Raw genomic sequence first — 18,411 nt, 5'->3', positions numbered from 1 at the left:
AAAAACGTGGGAACCCTACTTAAATCGGGATATCCGTCAAACCACCTTTACACTGCCAGGTCCTGAACCGGCACATCTCCATCACCCAAAGAATTTATTCATGATCTTTTTAAAAACCACATTCAAAACCCTTGAACTTCCTAACTTTCCACTGACCAAAGCTGCAGAAGAGTAGCAGAGTACCTTATTGTTTTCTTAAAATAAAAATCTACTTGTCAGTATTGTGTATCCCCCCCCACACCGCACACACTTGCCCTCGAGACCAAAAAAGAACAAATCCGAGCCTTGAAAGGAGCATTATCATCTTCCCAGGGGGAGAGAGAGAGCGAGCGAGAGAGGCTGGAACAACGGTGCCATTTTCACCATCGAGACAAGATGCAAGCGATGACTGCTTTTGCGAAAACTGAAGCGAGTTGGATCACCGGGTCAGGCGTTTGTTGGATTAAAAAGCTCTTTGCTGAGCACTTGTGGACTCTGTACCTTGGGCAACTTTTCGGCACGCACCCCACTCCCCCCAACATCCCCCCCCTCCCCCCGCAGTGTGAAAAGTGCAACCCAATTTGTTTTTTTTGATATAAAGGATTTTCCCACACAACCTCATTCTAGACAAACAGCATCCCTTTTTTTTTTTGTTAGCCCATTTGGGCTGCGCATTTAAAAAAAAACCCGAAGGATAACATATACTGTATATATAAAATATTACAATATGCATTGTAACATATTTAGCCTCTACAGCTTTACTGCTAGTTTCAATGTTATTTTTAGAAGGAAAATCTTGTAGACCATAAAATTGACTACCTGTAATGGTAGTGGTAATACTGTATTCTGTTATAGCAGTTCTACATTTCTCCCCCCTTCCCCTTTGTGAGGCTCTTGTAACAGGGAAGAGAGGGAAAGTTTATGATCAGGCAGCAAACTAGCCAAAGGCTGTGAGTGTGTGTGTGTGTATATGTGTGTGTGTGTGTGTGTGTTGGGTTCCAGCAGTTGTAGCTATTCAATTCTTTTAGAATCAATTTTTTTTTGGCAAAGTGCTTTTGTTATTTCGCTTAAGCCAATTTTTTTTTTTAAAACAAGGATACCATCACTTTAAATTCATCTTTCAGGAGATACGAAGTACCCTAAACTGAGCAGGTTCTGGCATTGCGTTCAATTCACCTCCTTTCCCACCCTCCAAGCCATGAAACCAGTCGTTTTAAGCAACAGACCCAGCGTGATACGCGGCAGACAGAATACTGTACACCAAGCAAGGCTATGCCAACTTGGCCTTGCACGTATCGCAAAGTGTGAAAGGGCCGCACTGTTTTTTTTGCAATGAAGCCGAACCAAGCCAAAAAAAAACATTAAATCTAAACAAGTCTTGGGTTGGGGAGAGGGAGAGGGTGGGTAATCCATTAGTATCTATAACAAATAGGCCCTCCTAAAAAGTGACTCGCTTCACAGTGTTCAGAAATTTGTATTTTTTTTTGTTGCTTCCTCCAGCAGAGGGCAGCCTGCAAGACTCTCAGAATTTCAGTACTTCACTCCAGGAACAAATTCCTTGGCGTCAGGATTCAGAGTACTTTTACTCTAGAGGGAAGAAAGAGGAAAAATAAAGACATGTTTGGGTTATACAGTCGCAAGAGGACAATGTTTTTTTTTTAATAAACTGCACAAACAGCTGGCAATAACACCCTGCACTATGAAGATGAAAAGGATCATCGGTGCTGCTCCACTGGAAAGTGAGCGTACTCAGTTAAGGGAGGACAGGATCTTGCATAGCTATGATACCCTAGGATTGAAGAGTTTGTTGAGACTGAACAGGGATCCCACATGAAGAATAGCTTCTTGTGCAAGATGACAGAGGATGCTTGGCACCGATGGAAACAGAACAGAAAGAGGCCATTGAGCCCCTCGAGCCTGTTCCACCACTATATGGTCTTACTGCAGTTGTATAGGGCCTTGGTGAGGCCACACCTTGAATATTGTTTTGGTCTCCTAATCTGAGGAAGGACATTCTTGCTATTGAGGGAGTGCAGCGAAGGTTCACTAGACTGATGCCCGGGATGGCAGGACTGACATATGAAGAAAGACTGGATCGACTAGACTTACATTCACTGGAATTTAGAAGAAGAATGAGAGGGGATCTCTCAGAAACATATAAAATTCTGACAGGACTGGACAGGTTAGATGCAGGAAGAATGTTCCCGAGGTTGGGGAAGTCCAGAACCAAGGGTCACAATCTAAGGATAAGGGGTAAGCCATTTAGGACCGAGATGAAGAGAAACTTCTTCACTCAGAATTGTGGGCATGTGGAATTCTCTACCACAGAAAGTTGAGGCCAGTTTGTTAGATATATTCAAAAAGGAGTTAGATGTGGCCCTTACGGCTAAAGGGATCAAGGGGTATGGAGAGAAAGCAGGAATGGGGTACTGAAGTTGCATGATCAGCCATGATCTTATTGAATGGTGGTGCAGGCTCGAAGGGCTGAATGGCCGACTCTTGCACCTACTTTCTATGTTTCTAAGGTCAATTCCTATTTCTCCCCCTCCAAAAACAAAGTTTCACGACAAATATCAAGCACGAATGAGATTATTAAAGTTAAGTTTAACCTATCCTGAGGAATATACTGTCGTTTTATTTTTTGTGTTGACTTTCTATGTGCAAATTTCATGGCTGCCTCGTTATCACAAAAATAAAAGCCCAAGCAAATATTTGGCCTCAGAATAATCTAGCATGAGACAGGCAGAAAGATCAAAACACAGTCAATTACCAAGTTGCCTTCTGTGAAAATTTTGACCTACTTGTTTAACGATCATATGGAAAGGAAAGTAAGTTATCAGGACATACAGTGCGCTGATCAGAATGGAAGTATTTTTACAAATGCGGTACGCACTGGTCCTTTGTGGGAATGGGCTACATCACCATTCTTTGCTGCTTACCACAAGTTCCTCTGTCTTGCTGCTGTCGTTTATGGACAGGCCATTCATTTGTTGTTGCATCTGGTTGATGCCTGGCAAATCCCGCTCTGGAATGAACCATTCCTGGTCCTCCTCATCCAACATCTCCTGAAAACAACGCTCCAAGAATTCTTCCTCCCATAATTCCTCTTCTACCTGTGGACCACCACAAAAATGATGTTAGCTATTAAACACACATGCCGGTTCATTTAATGAGCAAGTCTGAATATTGTTTTACGGGTGTCGTTGGGCAGGGGCTGGCGGGGTTGGCCGGTTGCCATTTCTCCAGGCATCAGATAATCAGAAATCATGGCAAGCAATGTTCCCTTGAATATTTTTTTGTGCGCGTAGACCCTTTAAAAAAGGTGCTGTGTGGTCCATTCAAAATACTGCGCATGCACTTTTCTTCCTATTTAAAAGCCGGTGAGCCGGCTGCGTGGGAGATGCAGAAGGCTGGGCGGCCACGCAGCTTAAAAGGGAACACCTATGGCAAATAGATGCACTAAAACTAGTGTGAAAAGGCGGAGGTGAAAGCGAGGGAAATGTGTGGAATGGAATCGCACAGACTGAGATTACAAAAGCTCATTATAATCCTCTACAAATTCACATTGTTTTCTTGGTAAACCTAACTTTCAATATTGACAAGCATACTCCCAAGTTGGCAGTGGATATTTTGTATAATTAGTGAGGTCACTGTTTGCAAATACACCGACGAGACAAGATTAAAATAACTTCTTTAAACAAAAAAGATAAAGTGGTTGGTGCAAAGAGCTGCCTGGTAGATAGCCTTATGATGGAAGTTATCTACAAGGTAAAAGCCGTCTGTATCTGTACGTGTGAAAGCAGTAGGTTTTGGAGAGTGTATCCTCCCCAGCCAAAACATCACCTGATGAGAGCAGCCAACATCAAGCCCACCCCCAACGCTGGTTAACTGCAGATGTTGCTGAGCAAACTCTTCGTCCTCCCGCTCCTTCTTTCCTACACAGAGATACCCGGTATGCTGCAGAGCAGCAGTTTAGTGATGGGGAGGGGAAGGGAAGATGAAAATTAAACCAGTTATCACTCACTGCTGCAGTTCTCAGCAAAATACCTTTCAAAAAACACTACATGATAATTGTTCAAGAAAAGAACTGATTATAGAGCAACTGCAAGCAGATCAGTAATGGGGAGAGACTAAAGACGCTGGGGTTGTTCTCCTTAGAGCAGAGATGGTTACGGTGAGATGTGTTGGGTGTTCAAAATCATGCAGGGTTTAAAAAAAAATTGTTCCTGGAATGTGGACGTCGCTGCTAAGGCCAGCATTTATTACCCATCCCTAATTGCCCTGGAGAAGGTGGGGGTGAACCGCCGCCTTGAACCACTGCAGTCTGTGTGGTGAAGGTGCTCCCACGGTGATGTTATGAAGTGAGTTCCAGGACTTTGACCCAGCAACGACGAACGAATAGCAATATATTTGCAAGTCAGGATGGTGTGCGCCTGCTGCCCTTGTCCCTCTCGGTGGTAGAGGTCGTGGGTTTGGGAGGTGCTGCCGAAGAAGCCTTGGCGAGTTGCTGCAGTGCATCTTGTAGATGGTACACAATGCAGCCATGGTGCGCTGGTGGTGGAGGGTGGTGAATGTTCAAGATGGTGGATGGGGTGCCAATCAAACGGGCTGCTTTGTCCTGGATGGTGTCAAGCTTCTTGAGTGTTGTTGGAGTTGCACTGATCCAGGCAAGTGGAGAGTATTCCATCACACTCCTGACTTGTACCTTGTAGATGGTGGAAAGATTTTGGGAGTCAGGAGGTGAGCCACTCGCCGCAGAATACCCAACCTCTGATCTGCTCTTCTAGCCACAGTATTTATGTGGCTGGTCCAGTTAAGTTTCTGTTAATGGTGATCCCCAGGATGTTGATGGTGGGGGATTCGGCAATGGTAATTCCATTGAATGTTAAACGCTCTCTTGTTAGAGATAGTCATTGTCTGGCATTTGTATGGCCAAATGTTACTTGCCGCTCATCAGCTCAAGCCTGAATGTCCTCCAGGTCTTGAAGCAGTCAGTGCCTGCATGCAGCATTTTCTGAGGAGTTGTGAATGGAACTGAACACTGCGCAATCATCAGCGAACATCCTCACTTCTGACCTTATGATGGAGGGAAGGTCATTGATGATGCAGCTGAAGATGGTTGGGCCTAGAACACTGCCCTGAGGAACATCAGCAGCGATGTCCAGGGGCTGTGATGATTGGCCTCCAACCACCACAATCACCTTATGATGTGCTAGGCATGAATCCAACCAGTGGAGAGCTTTCCCCCTGATTCCCAATGACTTAAATTTTACTAGAGCTCCTTTGATGCCACACTTGGTCCAAATGCTGCCTTAATGTCAAGAGCAGTCATTCTCACCACCTCTGGAATTCAGCTCTTTTGTCCATGTTTAGACCAAGGCTGTAATGAGGTCTGGAGCCGAGTGGTCCTAGCGGAACACAAACTGAGCATTTATGAGCAGGTTATTGGTGAGTAAGTGCCGCTTGATAGCACTGTCAACGACACCTTCCATCACTTTGCTGATGATTGAGAGTAGACGGACAGTAATTTGCCAGATTGGATTTGTCCTGCTTTTTGTGGACAGGACATATCTGGGCATTTTCGGGTAGATGCCAGTGTTGTAGCTGTACTGGAACAGCTTGGCTAAAATTCTGGAGCACAAGTCTTTAGCACGACAGCTGGGATGTTGTTGGGGCCCACAGCCTTTTCTGTATCCAGTGCGCTCAGCCGTTTCTTGATATCACATGGAGTGAATCAAATTGGCTAAAGATTGGCTTCTGTGATGGTGAGAACCTCAGGAGGAGGCAGTGATGGATCATCTATTTGGCACTTCTGGCTTGGTCTCATCCGCTGGAATCGCTTAGCTCTGTCTATAGCATGCAGTGCTGTGTTGCAGCTTCCGCAGGATGGCGCCTCATTTTTAGGTACGCCTGGCTTGATGGTAATGGTAGAGTGAGGGATATGCTGGGCCACGAGGTTACAGATTGTGGCAGAATACAATTCTGCTGCTGCTGATGGCCCACAGTGCCTCATGGATGCCCAGATTTGAGATCTGTTCTGAATCTATCCCATTTAGCACGGTGGTCGTGCCACACAACACGATGGAGGGTGTCCTCTGTGTGAAGACTGGATTTCATAGATAATGATCTCATAAGTGATAGATTAAACGAGGAGAAATGGTTTCCAGTGGCAGAAGGGCCAGTAACCAGAGGAAACAGATTTATGGTAATTGACAAAAGAACCAGAGGCAACACGAGGATAAAAAAAATTACACAGCGAGTTATGATGATCTGGAACGCAATGCCTGAAAGGATGATGGAAGCAGTTTCAATAATAACTATCAAAAAGGGAATTGGATACATACTTCAAGGAGAAAGATTTGTAGGGCTATGGGGAAAGAACAGGGGAGTGGGACCAACTGGATTGCTCTTTCAAAGAGCCGGCACAGGGCCGAATGGCCTTCTTCCGTGCTGTATCATTCTATGATTCTGCATTATGTTACAACTGCAGGTCCGTTAGGATTATTATCTATGAAATGAAAGCAGTTAGGGTTGAGTGGAACCTTGTGTTTCACAAGTAAATGAGTGCATAACCAAAGGTATGGTAAACATAAAAAGCACAGTAGCTTTTCATAATGTATTGTATATTTATAGAGGTTTAACAGTTTTTTTCAGCAGCTTGGTTACGGTGACATCATATGCCTTTTGCTCATTTCATTGGCAACTATTTTGAGAGAAAACACTCCTGTGCCAACCTCAACTCCTGCAGGCAGAGCAGACATTAAAAAAAAATTCAGGACACACTGCCATCTCGCCAACACCTTGGATGAGATTCACTGATCTCAGCCAAGGTGTTGGGAGAGTTCCTAATAGATCGAACAGCTCTGCAGTTCAGGCAGAGAAAGCCAAGAGATGGAAGATTATTCTGTTTTTTTTTGTTGCAGAAAGCTGTGCTCGTCACAAATGTGGGAGGGGAGCATTTCCCCCCCCTGCAGCCAGTTTCAGTATGTACTACCTGATCAGATATTTGACAAGGTGGAGGGTAAAGTACTTAACTGTCAAACAATGCTACAGTCCCATCTACCAATGTGATATTTCCACTTCTCACATCTTTGACCTGCATGAAAGAGAGAGAAAATGCTGGATATACACAGTAGATCAGGAATCATGGCAAAGAATTTTGCAGGATTTAACTGGCTGATATGCTTGAGGATTTTGAAGACCCCAGTAAGATCCTCAGGGTCTGGTCTGGTGTAGTTAAACTCGGCTTGCGGAATCTCTCCTTATAGCTCAAGTGTCTGATGGCAGTTATTAGGCAGGTAGCCCTTTGCTGCCTGTAATGTGGTAACCAGAATTGCACTTAGTACTCTACATGGAGACAAACCAATGCCTCATATAGGCCTAATCGTGTATTCAATTCTGTGCACTATATGCATTTGGCCACATCATTCACCTCAAATGCCTGCTCCATTGCATGGTGCCATTCCAACCAACCATCTCCAGCAATAGTTTATTTTCCACAGTCAGCTCAAAGGATCTTCCACTGGCCCGTTCCTCTTCATTACCTATATGCTGCCTTCAGCATCATCTGTGAGCACAGGATTATTCTCGAAGTCGAACACTACCTCGATCAATCGCCTCAAGCTTGTTTGAACCCAATTCTTCCAGATCTACGCTCAAATCAATAAGCTACCATTTTTGGCCCCCATCTTCTTGTCTAAAGTCCTGAAGGACTTGAAACCCCATAAACTGTCTTTTACCAAGATGATTTAATTCCATTTCTACAATATTGTCTGCCATCACCTCAGCCCATCTCTGACCAAGCTCTTTCCCTAGTTTCATCATTTCCCACTTATCAACACATTTCTCAGTTCACCTTCCCAATCTATCGAGATCCCACATGCTCTCCCCTCCTCCATTGCCCCACCCACCTCCACACACACACTGACCCAGGCGGCTTTGGTAAACTTTCAGTGTTGTCTATCCTTAATTCTAAACCAGTGATATATGTAATGTGAACAGTAAAGATCCCGACACTTATCCTTAGAGAACTCCATGAATCACTTCCAATCCAATGGAGCTCCATGCATGACCACTGTCCTTTGATACAGCTTGTTGCCTGTTCACTTCAACAGCCATGTTTTTCTGCCTTATGGACCAACCTCCCAGAGGACACTTCATCAAAAGCCCAGTCCCCGAATCGAGCCAAGTTGACTTGTCTTGATGGTTTCCGACTCCACTACATATTTCAAGATACCTTGCTTCAAAATAACAATTATACCCATGAAAGAGGTCAGACTCATCAGCCTGCATTTTCCAAGATAGTTCTTTTACGCTTTTCTAGATAGGTGTTATGTTCCCCTTTGCAACTCCCAATTGTAATGATTCCCTAAGGATCTCTGCCACAACATGACCAACTTTGTCAGCCATTTCTTTAAGTACTCTGGTGTGTAGGCCATCCAGCCTTACTCTCCGTGCTTTTGATGCTTCCTTCACTTTCTGTCCTCACAATAACTTGAAATATTGCAGGAGGCCATAATAAGCAGAAATTGTATGCTGGGTTTCAGTGTAGGACCACTTAATATAAAAATGCATCATCATCATCATAGGCAGTCCCTCGAAGTGAGGATGACTTGCTTCCACGCCAAAAAGGGATGAGTTCACACATGTTTCAATGTTCCAGATCCCAAACTAAATATTCCAGATCGTGAACTAAATTCTTGAAGGGTGGAAGATGCCTGTGCGTGGATTTTTAAAAAAACGTGTGGTGGCCATTGCACACCAGCCACCACACGGGCTTGACAGAGCTAGGTCTTGGTCCAGTGGCAAGGGTTAACCAGGATGACTGGAGATCAGCTCTGCTGCACGGACCGAGTGCGCACACATATCGCAGTGTGGGCTGGCCCGTGCTGCCCCTGGGTCCCTGGCCCCGATCACATCCCCCCCACAGTCTCTCGCCGCTCTTGCTGTATCTGCCTACACTCCAATTACCGACCTGGACCTTGATGACATCACTCCGCTGCCGTCGCCCTGTGTAGGGCTACTTAACATAAAAGTGCACAACACCAGTTAAGACACAGTTGGAGAATTGCATGTAGCTCCAGACACCCCATTATAGGGAGGCTATATTCGTCAACAAATGTAAGGAGGGGGCTGGGACAGTGACATCATTTAAATGGTATGTTAATGCACCTCCTGCCCCAATCAACTGGTTGGGTCATTAATTCCTTCCCAGTCGTTCACAATAAATTCCTAACTGGCTCAGAGTAATTAGGAAGTCCAATAGCTTGATGCAACTAATTACCACAAAATTGGAATTACAAGACGACTGAAGCACTGGGGGGGGGGGGGGGGAATAGCTGCTGCTATTAACTCAGCTACCCTCATACAAAACTCCACCAAATGTATTCTCTAGACTCCCCAGCCTTCAAATCATTTAAAAAGGCCATCAGAAAAATTTTAGACAAATAAGATTTTTTCTTTTCTTTTTTCAATGTTACATTAATGGCCCCCTTTGCAAGCGGAGCAAATTGACTCAACACTAACTACACAAGGGATAAACACACGAAAATGCAATGTAATGATCAGATTAAGAGAAAGTTGTGACGACAGTCAAGAAGGAACTGGCTGTTTAAATGGTCCTGTTTCTACCGCTCCACTTTCCTCCACCCCTCCTTCAGGACTTTATACAAGAAGAAACGGCACATCGCATTCAATGAATGCCAAGAAATAGCAAATCACCCCTGCCCCATTCATAACTTCTGCCATTAGCAAAATGTGCGCGAGTCAATTGTTTATTCAAACATGCTGAGCAAGGTATTCCTCTGTAAGTGGACGATTAGCTACAAAAACTTTTGTTCAGCACCGTCAACATTGTAATCCTCATTTCGGAACAGAATCAAGTTAAAATAGAAAGTATGTCTAAGGAACTCGTTTCACAAGCCCAATGTCAACCAAGTGGAAAAGAAAACACATTTTTAACTTATGGTTTGTTTATTTGTGCAGAATTACTATTTCAGCCAAGTCCAGCAGAAGCTGCTCAGCTGACAACAGCAATATTATTGGGATTTCATTAGACTGCAACGGCACAGGCAGAAAGTTTAGCATATATTCGGTCAAACCCGTGGAAAAATACCCAGCACGGATTCTGTCCTCACCAACGTAGGATTGAGAATTTTGAGCTACAGAAAGATTTAATTCTTTCAGATCTATCACTGGTGGAGAGCAATTAGGAGATGAATTAAAAACATCACAAACAACAACTTATTATAGCGCCTTTAAGGCAGTAAAACATCCCAAGGCGCTTCAGAGGAGCGATCATCAAACAAAATTGGACACGAGCCACATAAGGAGATATTGGGACAGGTGACCAACTGCTTGGTCAAAGTAGGAGGTTTTCATCATCATAGGCAGTACCTCGGAATCGAGGAAGACTTGCTTCCACTCCTGAAGTGAGTTTTTTGGTGGCTGAACAGTCTAATAAGAGAGCCGCAGACTCTGTCACAGGTGGGACAGATAGTCGTCGAGGGAAGGGAGGGTGGGACTGGTTTGCCGCACGCTCTTTCCGCTGCCTGCGCTCGTTTTCTACATGCTCTCGGTGATGAGGCTCGAGGTGCTCAGCGCCCTCTCGGATGCACTTCCGCCACTTAGGGCGGTCTTTGGCCAGGGACTCCCAGGTGTCAGTGGTGATGTCGCACTTTATCAGGGAGGCTTTGAGGGTGTCCTTGTAACATTTCCGCTGCACACCTTTGGCTCGTTTGCCGTGAAGGAGCTCTGCATAGAGCACTTGATTTGGGAGTCTCGTGTCTGGCATGCGAACTATGTGGCCTGCCCAGCGAAGCTGATCGAGTGTGATCAGTGCTTCAATGCTGGGGATGTTAGCCTGGATGAGGACACTGACGTTGGTGCACCTGTCTTGCCAGGGGATTTGCAGGATCTTGCGGAGACATTTTGGTGATATATCTCCAGCGACTTGGTGTTTTCTGTACATCGTCCATGCCGCTGAGCCATACAGGAGGACGGGGATTACTACAGCCCAAGAGACCATGAGCTTGGTGGTAGATTTGAGGACCTGATCGTCGAACACTCTTTTCCTCAGACAGCCGAAGGCTGCACTGGTGCACTGGAGGCGGAGTTGAATCTCCACATCAATGTCTGCTTTTGTTGACAAGAGGCTCCCGAGGTATGGGAAATGGTCCACGTCGTCGAGGGCCGCGCCGTGGATCTTGATGACTGGGGGGCAGTGCTGTGCTGCGAGGACAGGCTGGTGGAGGACCTTTGTCTTACGGACGTTGAGCATAAGGCCCATGCTTTCACATGCCTCAGTAAATACATCGACTATATTCTGGAGTTCAGCCTCAATGTGCGCAGACGCAGGCGTCGTCCACATACTGTAGTTCAACGACAGAGGTTGAGGTAATCTTAGACCTAGCCTGGAGGTTAAACAGCTTCCCACTGGTTCTATAGTTTAGTTCCACTCCAGCGGGGAGCTTGTTGACTGTGAGGTGGACATGGCAACGAGGAAGATTGAGAAGAGGGTAGCAGTGATGACGCAGCCCTGTTTGATCCTGGTCCGGACGTGGATTGGGGTCTTTAGTGGATCCGTTGGTAAGGATCACGGCCTGCATATCGTCGTGGAGCAGACGAAGGATGTTGACAAACTTTTGGGAGCATCCGAAACGACGCTCCATAGACTCTCATAGAAACATAGATAGAAACATAGAAAATAGGTGCAGGAGTAGGCCATTCGGCCCTTCGAGCCTGTACCGCCATTCAATGAGTTCATGGCTGAACATGCAACCTCAGGTTCTGGGGGAGGTGGGACCAGTACAAACCAGACGGTCTGCACCTGGGCAGGACCGGAACCAATGTCCAAGGGGGAGTGTTTGCTAGTGCTGTTGGGGAGGAGTTAAACTAATATGGCAGGGGGATGGGAACCAATGCAGGGAGACAGAGGGAAACAAAAAGGAGACAAAAGCAAAAGACAGAAAGGACATGAGTAAAAGTGGATGGCAGAGAAACCCAAGGCAAAAAACAAAAAGGGCCACTGAATATAAAAGGGCTGCAGGAGGGGTCAAAACTAGAAATCATGGTTTAAAAACTAGGATTAAAACACTCTACCTAAACGCACGCAGCATTCGAAATAAAGTAAATGAGTTGACGGCACAAATCATTACAAATGGGTATGATTTGGTGGCCATTACAGAAACATGGTTGCAGGGTGGCCAAGACTGGGAATTAAACATACAGGGGTATCTGACGATTCGGAAAGATCGACAAGAAGGGAAAGGAGGTGGGGTAGCTCTGTTAATAAAGGATGATATCAGGGCAGTTGTGAGAGACGATATTGGCTCTAATGAACAAAATGTTGAATCATTGTGGGTGGAGATTAGAAATAGTAAGAGGAAAAAAGTCACTGGTGGGCGTAGTTTATAGGCCCCCAAATAATAACTTCACGGTGGGGCGGGCAATAATCAAGGGAATGATGGAGGCATATGAAAAAGGAACGGCTGTAGTCATGGGGGATTTTAACCGACATATCGATTGGTCAAATCAAATCGCACGGGGTAGCCTGGAGGAGGAATTCATAGAATGCATACGGGATTGTTTCTTAGAACAGTATGTTACAGAACCTACAAGGGAGTAAGCTATCTTAGATCTGGTCCTGTGTAATGAGACAGGAAAAATAAACGATCTCCGAGTAAAATATCCTCTCGGAATGAGTGATCACAGTATGGTTGAATTTGTAATACAGATTGAGGGTGAGGAAGCTGTGTCAGAAACGAGCGCACTATGCTTAAACAAAGGGGACTATAGTGGGATTAGGGCAGAGTTGGCTAAAGTAGACTGGAAACACAGACTAAACGGTGGCACAATTGAGGAACAGTGGAGGACTTTTAAGGAGCTCTTTCATAGTGCGCAACAAAAATATATTCCAGTGAAAAAGAAGGGTGGTAAGAGAAGGGATAACCAGCCGTGGATAACCAAGGAAATAAAGGAGAGTATCAAATCAAAGACCAATGCGTATAAGGTGGCCAAGGTTAGTGGGAAACGAGAATATTGGGAAAATTTTAAACAACAGCAAAGAATGACTAAAAAAGCAATAAAGAAAGGAATGATAGATTATGAAGGTAAACTTGCGCAAAACATAAAAACAGATAGTAAAAGCTTTTACAGATTATATAAAACGGAAAAGAATGACTAAAGTAAATGTTGGTCCCTTAGAAGATGAAAAGGGGGATTTAATAATGGGAAATGTGGAAACGGCTGAGAGTTGAAACAATTTTTTTACTCGGTCTTCATAGTGGAAGACACAAAAACCATGCCAAAAATTGCTGGTCACAGGAATGTGGGAAGGGAGGACCTTGAGACAATCACTATCACTAGGGGAGGGTAGTGCTGGACAGGCTAATGGGACTCAAGGTAGCCAAGTCCCCTGGTCCTGATGAAATGCATCCCAGGGTATTAAAAGAGATGGCGGAAGTTATAGCAGATGCATTCGTTATAATCTACCAAAATTCTCTGGACTCTGGGGAGGTACCAGCGGATTGGAAAGCAGCTAATGTAACGCCTCTGTTTAAAAAAAGGGGCAGACAAAAGGCAGGTAACTATAGGACGGTTAGTTTAACATCTGTAGTGGGGAAAATGCTTGAAACTATTAAGGAAGAAATAGCGGGACATCTAGATAGGAATAGTGCAATCAAGCAGACGCAGCATGGATTCATGAAGGGGAAATCATGTTTTAACAAATTTACTGGAATTCTTTGATGATATAACGAGCATAGAAACATAGAAAATAGGTGGAGTAGGCCATTCGGCCCTTCTAGCCTGCACCGCCATTCAATGAGTTCATGGCTGAACATGAAACTTCAGTACCCCATTCCTGCTTTCTCGCCATACCCCTTGATCCCCCTAGTAGTAAGGACCTCATCCAACTCCTTTTTGAATATATTTAGTGAATTGGCCTCAACAACTTTCTGTGGTAGAGAATTCCACAGGTTCACCACTCTCTGGGTGAAGAAGTTCCTCCGCATCTCGGTCCTAAATGGCTTACCCCTTATCCTTAGACTGTGACCTCTGGTTCTGGACTTCCCCAACATTGGGAACATTCTTCCTGCATCTAACCTGTCTAACCCCGTCAGAATTTTAAATGTTTCTATGAGGTCCCCTCTCATTCTTCTGAACTCCAGTGAATACAAGCCCAGTTGATCCATGTCTTTCTTGATAGGTCAGTCCCGCCATCTCGGGAATCAGTCTGGTGAACATTCGCTGTACTCCCTCAATAGCAAGAATGTCCTTCCTCAGGTTAGGAGACCAAAACTGTACACAATACTCCAGGTGTGGCCTCACCAAGGCCCTGTACAACTGTAGCAACACCTCCCTGCCCCTGTACTCAAATCCCCTTGCTATGAAGGCCAACATGCCATTTGCTTTCTTAACCGCCTGCTGCACCTGCATGCCAACCTTCAATGACTGATGTACCATGACACCCAGGTCTCTTTGCACCTCCCCTTTTCCTAATCTGTCACCATTCAGATAATAGTCTGTCTCTCTGTTTTTACCACCAAAGTGGATAACCTCATATTTATCCACATTATACTTCATCTGCCATGCATTTGCCCACTCACCTAACCTATCCAAGTCGCTCTGCAGCCTCACAGCATCCTCCTCGCAGCTCACACTGCCACCCAACTTAGTGTCATCCGCAAATTTGGAGATACTACATTTAATCCCCTCATCTAAATCAGTAATGTACAGTGTAAACAGCTGGGGCCCCAGCACAGAACCTTGCGGTACCCCACTAGTCACTGCCTGCCATTCTGAAAAGTACCCATTTACTCCTACTCTTTGCTTCCTGTCTGACAACCGGTTCTCAATCCACGTCAGCACATTACCCCCAATCCCATGTGCTTTAACTTTGCACATCAATCTCTTGTATGGGACCTTGTCGAACGCCTTCTGAAAGTCCAAATATACCACATCAACTGGTTCTCCCTTGTCTACTCTACTGGAAACATCCTCAAAAAATTCCAGAAGATTTGTCAAGCATGATTTCCCTTTCACAAATCCATGCTGACTTGGACCTATCATGTCACCTCTTTCCAAATGCACTGCTATGACATCCTTAATAATTGATTCCATCATTTTACCCACTACCGATGTCAGGCTGACCGGTCTATAATTCCCTGTTTTCTCTCTCCCTCCTTTTTTAAAAAGTGGGGTTACATTGGCTACCCTCCACTCTATAGGAACTGATCCAGAGTCAATGGAATGTTGGAAAATGACTGTCAATGCATCCACTATTTCCAAGGCCACCTCCTTAAGTACTCTGGGATGCAGTCCATCAGGCCCTGGGGATTTATCGGCCTTCAATCCCATCAATTTCCCCAACACAATTTCCCGGCTAATAAGGATTTCCCTCAGTTCCTCCTCCTTACTAGACCCCCCGACCCCTTTTATAACCGGAAGGTTGTTTGTGTCCTCCTTCGTGAATACCGAACCAAAGTACTTGTTCAATTGGTCCGCCATTTCTTTGTTCCCCGTTATGACTTCCCCTGATTCTGACTGCAGGGGACCTACGTTTGTCTTTACTAACCTTTTTCTCTTTACATATCTATAGAAAGTTTTGCAATCCGTCTTAATGTTCCCTGCAAGCTTCTTCTCATACTCCATTTTCCCTGCCCTAATCAAACCCTTTGTCCTCCTCTGCCGAGTTCTAAATTTCTCCCAGTCCCCAGGTTCGCTGCTATTTCTGGCCAATTTGTATGCCACTTCCTTGGCTTTAATACTATCCCTGATTTTCCTTGATAGCCACAGTTGAGCCACCTTCCCTTTTTTATTTTTATGCCAGACAGGAATGTACAATTGTTGTAGTTCATCCATGCGGTCTCTAAATGTCTGCCAATGCCCATCCACTGTCAACCCCTCAAGTATCATTCGCCAATCCATCCCAGCCAATTCACGCCTCATACCTTCAAAGTTAGCCTTCTTTAAGTTCTGGACCATGGTCTCTGAATTAACTGTTTCATTCTCCATCCTAATGCAGAATTCCACCATATTATGGTCACTCTTCCCCAAGGGGCCTCGCACAACGAGATTGCTAATTAATCCTCTCTCATTACATAACACCCAGTCTAAGATGGCCTCCCCCCTAGTTGGTTCCTCGACATATTGGTCTAAAAAACCATCCCTTATGCACTCCAGGAAATCCTCCTCCACCGTATTGCTTCCAGTTTGGTTAGCCCAATCTATGTGCATATTAAAGTCACCCATTATAACTGCTGCACCTTTATTGCATGCACCCCTAATTTCCTGTTTGATGCCCTCCCCAACATCACTTCTACTGTTTGGAGGTCTGTACACAACTCCCACTAACGTTTTTTGCCCTTTGGTGTCCTGTAGCTCTACCCATATAGATTCCACATCATCCAAGCTAATGTCCTTCCTAACTATTGCCTTAATCTCCTCCTTAACCAGCAATGCGACCCCACCTCCTTTTCCTTTTATTCTATCCTTCCTGAATGTTGAATCCCCTTAGATGTTGAGTTCCCAGCCCTGATCATCCTGGAGCCACGTCTCCGTAATCCCAATCACATCATATTTGTTAACATCTATTTGCACAGTTAATTCATCCACCTTATTGCGGATACTCCTTGCATTAAGACACAAAGCCTTTAGGCTTGTTTTTTTTTAACACCCGCTGTCCTTTTAGAATTTTGCTGTACAATGGTCCTTTTTGTTCTTTGCCTTGGGTTTCTCTGCCCTCCACTTTTCCTCATCTCCTTTCTGTCTTTTGCTTTTGCCTCCTTTTTGTTTCCCTCTATCTCCCTGCATTGGTTCCCATCCCCCTGCCATATTAGTTTAACTCCTCCCCAACAGCACTAGCAAACACTCCCCCGAGGACATTGGTTCCGATTCTGCCCAGGTGCAGACCGTCCGGATTGTACAGGTCCCACCTCCCCCAGAACCGGTTCCAATGCCCCAGGAATTTGAATCCCTCCCTGCTGCACCATTGCTCAAGCCACGTAGTCATCTGAGCTATCCTGCGATTCCTACTCTGACTAGCACGTGGCACTGGTAGCAATCCCGAGATTACTACTTTTGGGGTCCTACTTTTTAAATTTAGCTCCTAGCTCCTTAAATTCATTCCGTAGGACCTCATCCCTTTTTTTACCTATGTCGTTGGTACCAACGTGCACCACGACAACTGGCTGTTCTCCCTCCCTTTTTAGAATGTCCTGCACCCGCTCCGAGACATCCTTGACCCTTGCACCAGGGAGGCAACATACCATCCTGGAGTCTCGGTTGCGGCCGCAGAAACGCCAATCTATTCCCCTTACAATTGAATCCCCTATCACTATCGCTCCCCCACTCTTTTTCCTGCCCTCCTGTGCAACAGAGCCAGCCACGGTGCCATGAACTTGGCTGCTGCTGCCCTCTCCTGATGAGTCATCCCCCTCAACAGTACTCAAAGCAGTGTATCTCAAAGCATGGTGGATAGAGCTGTACCGATGGATGTGATGTATTTAGATTTCCAAAAGGCATTCAATAAGGTGCCATACAAAAGGTTACTGCAGAAGATAAAGGTACTCGGAGTCAGAGGAAATGTATTAGCATGGATCGAGAATTGGCTGGCGAACAGAAAGCAGAGAGTCAGGATAAATGGATCCTTTTCGGGTTGGAAATCGGTGGTTAGTGGTGTGCCACAGGGATCGGTGCTGGGACCACAACTGTTTACAATATACATAGATGACCTGGAAGAGGGGACAGAGTGTAGTGTAACAAAATTTGCAGATGACACAAAGATTAGTGGGAAAGCGGGTTGTGTAGAGGACACAGAGAGGCTGCAAAGAGATTTGGATAGGTTAAGCGAATGGACTAAGGTTTGGCAGATGGAATACAATGTTGGAAAGTGTGAGATCATCCACCTTGGGAAAAAAAAAATAGTAAAAGGGAATATTATTTGAATGGGGAGAAATTACAACATGCTGAGGTGCAGAGGGACCTGGGGGTCCTTGTGCATGTATCCCAAAAGGTTAGTTTGCAGGTAATCAGGAAGGCAAATGGAATGTTGGCCTTCATTGCGAGAGGGATGAAGTACAAAAGCAGGGAGGTCCTGCTGCAACTGTATAGGGTATTGGTGAGGCCGCACCTGGAGTACTGCGTGCAGTTTTGGTCACCTTACTGAAGGAAGGATATACTGGCTTTGGAGGGGGTACAGAGACGATTCACTAGGCTGATTCCGGAGATGAGGGGATTACCATATGATGATAGATTAAGTAGACTGGGTCTTTACTCGTTGGGAGTTCAGAAGGATGAGGGGTGATCTTATAGAAACATTTAAAATAATGAAAGGGATAGACAAGATAGAGGCGGAGAGGTTGTTTCCACTGGTCGGGGAAACTAGAACTAGCCTCAAAAAATGGGGGAGCCAATTTAAAACCAAGTTGAGAA

The 18,411-nt window shown here is 45.2% G+C and overlaps 1 protein-coding gene across 4 annotated transcripts in view; it reads right to left on the bottom strand.

The window, feature by feature from the left end:
- Nucleotides 1-541: 541 nt before the first annotated feature.
- paip2b (poly(A) binding protein interacting protein 2B) overlaps nucleotides 542-18,411 on the bottom strand; it is a 104,092-nt gene continuing 86,222 nt past the window's right edge. For all 4 annotated transcript variants that reach the window (XM_070861083.1, XM_070861068.1, XM_070861088.1 and 1 more), the window contains 2 exons: nucleotides 2,919-3,092; nucleotides 542-1,566 (listed from right to left, as the gene is read on the bottom strand). In XM_070861083.1, the coding sequence (XP_070717184.1) occupies nucleotides 1,510-1,566; nucleotides 2,919-3,092 (231 nt within the window). In that variant the 3' untranslated portion in view covers nucleotides 542-1,509. The remainder of the gene's footprint in view (nucleotides 1,567-2,918; nucleotides 3,093-18,411) is intronic.

Source organism: Pristiophorus japonicus, chromosome 2 (genome assembly GCF_044704955.1).
Source record: "Pristiophorus japonicus isolate sPriJap1 chromosome 2, sPriJap1.hap1, whole genome shotgun sequence".
NCBI classification, from domain to species: domain Eukaryota; kingdom Metazoa; phylum Chordata; class Chondrichthyes; family Pristiophoridae; genus Pristiophorus; species Pristiophorus japonicus.
This window is presented reverse-complemented; position numbering and strand designations above follow the sequence as displayed.